Consider the following 4,297-nt stretch of genomic DNA (forward strand, 5'->3'; position numbering starts at 1 on the left):
GACAGAGAGTAATGCCTTCTTGGAAATTTATAGATAACTATAATAATGATGATTCTGGTAGAATTTGGATTGGGTGGGATCCCAACATTGTCAAGCTTAGTGTCCTTCACTCTACTGCAAAATGCATTTTTGTTTTAATTTATTCTATTTAGGGATTTTCTTTTGTGGCTACCTTTATTTATGATGATAATAATATTCTTCAAAGAAGATCTTTGTGGGAGGATATTTATAACTTTAGTCAATTCAATTCTAGGCCTTGGATTCTCTTGGGGGATTTTAATTATATTATGTCTCCTACTGAAAAGACTGGTGGTGCTGAGATTAGGCCTTTTCATTATCAGGATTTAAGTAATTGTGTTCAAAATGCTCACCTTATGGATTTATCTTATTCTGGATGTTTCTATACTTGGTTCAATAAACAAGATGGGACAAGAATTGGCTCAAAAATTGATAGAATAATGGTCAATATGGAGTGGATTGATCAATTTGTGGACTCTAAAGCTGATTTTCTTCCTCATGGTATCTCTGATCACTCCCCTGGAGTTGCTTCTATTTTTGAGAAGAGGAAGCATGGTCCACCTCCTTTCAGATTCTTTAATTTTATGACTGAAGAGCCTGATTTCTTGGATCTGGTTAGGAAGGTTTGGACTAATAAGGTTAGGGGTAATCCTCTGTTTGTCTTTATGACTAAACTTAGAATGGTTAAGGCTGCTATTATTGAATGGAAGAGACTGAAATTTAAAAATATCTTTGAACAAGTTATGGAGGCCAAGACTGAGATGATAAATGTTCAACAACAAGTGAAAGCTTCTCCACTTTGTCCCATTTTGGTTAGGAAGGAGAAAGTTGTGGTTCAACATTATGCCAAGGTTGCAAGATATGAAGAGTCTATGAAGAAGCAGAGATCTAGAGTACAATGGCTTGATTTGGATGATTCAAATACTCATTTCTTCGACAATTCTTTAAAAGAAAGGAGATCAAGGAACAATATTCTTAGTCTCACTTCAAGGGAAGGCAATGTTTTGGTGGATGATAAGGAGATAGCTCTGGAATGTATCTCTTTTTTGTCTGATCTCTATGATGAGAAAGGAGCTGTGAATACTAAGGTTGAGTTTATTAAAGATCTTCATTTTGATAAGGTTATTACTTAAACTTCTAAACTTGATCTCATTAAACCTGTCTCTAGGGATGAAATTGTTGCTGCTCTTTCTTCCATAGGATCCAGTAAAGCTCCTGGTCCAGATGGTTTCTCAAGTCACTTTTTTAAAGTTTGTTGGACTATTATTCGTGATGATTTTGTGGCTGCAATACAAAATGTTTTTAAAAGCTCAATAATCCTAAATGAAGTGAATAGTACCTTCATTACTTTAGTAGCCAAAAAAGAAAATCCCTCTGGGATTGTGGATTATAGACCAATAGCTTGTTGTGGGGTGGTTTATAAATGTATCACAAAGATCTTATCTCTTAGAATGAAGATGTTATTGAAGCACTTGATCCATCCTTGCCAATCTGCATTCATTGCAGGGAGGTCTATTCAAGACAATATAATGGTTTCTCATGAGATTGTCAGAAACTACCATAGATCCTCTGGTAGCCCAAGATGCACCATGAAAAATGACTTAAAAAAAGCTTATGACACTGTAAGTTGGAAGGATGTTAGTAGTACTATGAGAAAAATGGGGTTTCCTGATATTTTCATAGGTTGGGTTGAGTTATGTATTACTTCTCCAAAATTTTATATTCTTATTAATGGCTCTCCCTATGGCTATTTTGGTGCTTCTAGGGGCTTGAGACAAGGATCCCCCTTGTCTCCTTACTTATTCGTTATGGTGATGGAGCTCCTTAGCCTTATTCTTCAAAAATAGATTGATGATGGTGCTTATGGCCTCCACCCAAGGTGCAAATTAACTAGACTTACTCATCTCTGCTTTGCAGATGATGTTCTAGTTTTCTCCAAAGGTACTAGTCAAGTTGTTACTAGTCTCAAGAGAGGTATTGAGATTTTTGGTGACTGTTTTGGCCTTCAAATGAATCACCAGAAGACTTCTTTATTTGCTTCAGCTATTGGAGATGGGACTCTACATGATATTCTCTCTATTATGGATTTCCAAGAAGAAAAACTCCCTGTGAGGTATTTGGGTTTACCTTTGCTCTCTACTAGTCTTACTATGATTGTCAAGTTTTGATTGCCCATATAAAATCTAGAGTTCAGTCTTGGAAGTATAAACATTTAACTTTTGCTGGTAGATTAACATTGATCAAACATGTCCTATCTGGCATGGTCTTTTTCTGGCTTTCTTGTTTTATCCTTCCTAAAAGATTGATAAAAGATATTACTAGCATATTTAAGATATTCCTTTGGGATGGTTGTGAAATGGGGAAAAAACATTGCCCCATTAGCTGGACAACTATTTGTCTACCTTATAATGAAGGAGGTCTGGGGGTCAGAGATGTCGAGTATAACAATATTTCTGCAAATTTAAGACATCTCTGGTACCTGATTTCTAATAAAGATTCTATTTGGACTGATTGGGTCAAGCAAAACCTCATTAAAGGTAAAGACATCTGGTCCTTGGATATTCCCCAAGATGCTTCATGGTGTTGGAGAAGAATTTTGGATCAAAGAAAAATTGCCAAAGATATGGTTTTCACCATTCTAGGAGATGGAGCTGATACTAGTTTCCTTCATGGTAAGTGGCATTCTCAGGGCAGATTAACTGATTGGATTGACCCAAATATTATTCAGGATTTTTTCCCTAATGATGATTGTAGATTTTCTGATTTATTAACTTGAATGATTGGAATCTTCCATCCTCTTCTGATCCCAGAATAACTGCTGTCTTTGATCAAATTGCTTCTACTGATTTATGTGCTTTGGAGAAAGATAGGGTTATATGGACAGCTAGCAAGACTGGTGAATTCTCTGTGAAAGAGACTTATAAAGCCTTATTTCCTCATAGAGATATTGTTATTTGGAGTCCTCTGGTTTGGTTTAGTCTTCATATTCCTAGGCATTCCTTTATTGCTTGGGTTACTCTCCATGGTAGGTTGAAGACCAGAGACAATCTGCTTCGATGGAATGTTATAACTGCCTCTTTTTGTTTCTTCTGTGGTGAAGCTGAAGAAAATGAGAATCATTTATTTCATGGTTGTGAATTTGCCAGTTAAGTCTGGAGAGGTTTACTTCTTAAAATGGGCTACCCTAGAGAGAGTTGCAACACTTGGCAGGAGGAAATAAATTGGTGTATATCTAAGTTTTTGGGTAAATCCTGTGTTGTTTTGATCAAGAGATTAATTTTTAACAGTTTTATCTATAACATTTGGAGAGAAAGAAATTCCAGGTTCTTTGAAGCTAAGTACAATTCCATTGAATCTGTGAGCTTTCTTATCATTCAAGGGGTCTGGTTTAAATTGAGTGCTCATAAGTTGAAAGATGAAGATTCTGCTGCAAACATACAGTTCATGGAAAGGTGAAGAGTTAGCTGTGATTTCATTATTAAACAACCAATTTTATGTGCCTGGCTAGCCCCAACTGGTTATGATGTCATGATAAACACTGATGGATCAATGACTGACAATGGAGCTGGATTTGGAGCTATTATTAAAGACTCTTTAGGAGATCAGTTGATTGCTGCTACAGGTGGTAGTCATCCTATCTCAGTCAGTGCTCATGAGATGCAAGGAGTTGAGCTTGGTTTAAAAATTGCTCTTAAGATTGAAGCTCAACGTATTCACCTGTGCATAGACTCTATGTCTACTTGTCTACTTCTGAAAAATCATGATCCCAAGCCCCCCTGGGATACTATTCAGATATGGAGAAGAGTCAAGATGCTGCTTAGTAAATTTGCTTCTGTCAAGATTAGCCATTGTTATAAGGAGAGCAACAGGGTTGCTCATCACCTTGCTGGGTTATATCCCAGCTCAAATTATGTGAAGATATCTGTTGCTGAGTTTACTTTAGATTTCAAAGAAATCCTTGCTGCTGATAAAGTTGGGAAATTTTTTATTAGACACCGGGCCTGTTTTGTTTTTCTAGTTTCTTAGTTTTCTTTCCTGTTTGGTTTGGGTCTCCTTAACCCAGCTTGTTGCATCAAAATTTAAAAAAAAAAAAAAAAAAAGAATCCAAATCAACTCTATGTAATTGAGAATTTTGATTCATAGGAATCCAATTCCCTCCAAAATAATAAATTTTCATTGCACTAGTCTAGTAGTGCAATGAAATTGGATTCCAGGGTTAAAACGAAAGTAATTGGATTACCTCAACCAAGCACTATTTTTTTTGGATTTCAAGGAATTG

The 4,297-nt window shown here is 36.1% G+C and overlaps 1 protein-coding gene across 1 annotated transcript; it reads left to right on the forward strand.

The window, feature by feature from the left end:
- The first annotated feature begins 287 nt into the window (after positions 1-287).
- Positions 288-4,044, forward strand: LOC113360345. The gene is made up of 5 exons (XM_026603861.1): positions 288-1,111; positions 1,187-1,701; positions 1,936-2,131; positions 2,248-2,690; positions 3,527-4,044. The coding sequence occupies exons 1-5, from the start codon at positions 288-290 to the stop codon at positions 4,042-4,044; spliced, it is 2,496 nt and encodes an 831-aa protein (XP_026459646.1).
- Positions 4,045-4,297: the final 253 nt, after the last annotated feature.

This window comes from Papaver somniferum, chromosome 3 (genome assembly GCF_003573695.1).
Source record: "Papaver somniferum cultivar HN1 chromosome 3, ASM357369v1, whole genome shotgun sequence".
NCBI lineage: Eukaryota > Viridiplantae > Streptophyta > Magnoliopsida > Ranunculales > Papaveraceae > Papaver > Papaver somniferum.

Bases quoted from the DNA above. Each gene is read 5' to 3' on its own strand.
- LOC113360345 (XM_026603861.1), top strand. From the start codon at position 288: ATGTCTCCTACTGAAAAGACTGGTGGTGCTGAGATTAGGCCTTTTCAT. The intron at 1,702-1,935 runs GTTGGGTTGAGT...TCTGCTTTGCAG, and splicing joins GTTTCCTGATATTTTCATAG to ATGATGTTCTAGTTTTCTCC. The intron at 2,132-2,247 runs GTATTTGGGTTT...TTTTGCTGGTAG, and splicing joins GAAGAAAAACTCCCTGTGAG to ATTAACATTGATCAAACATG.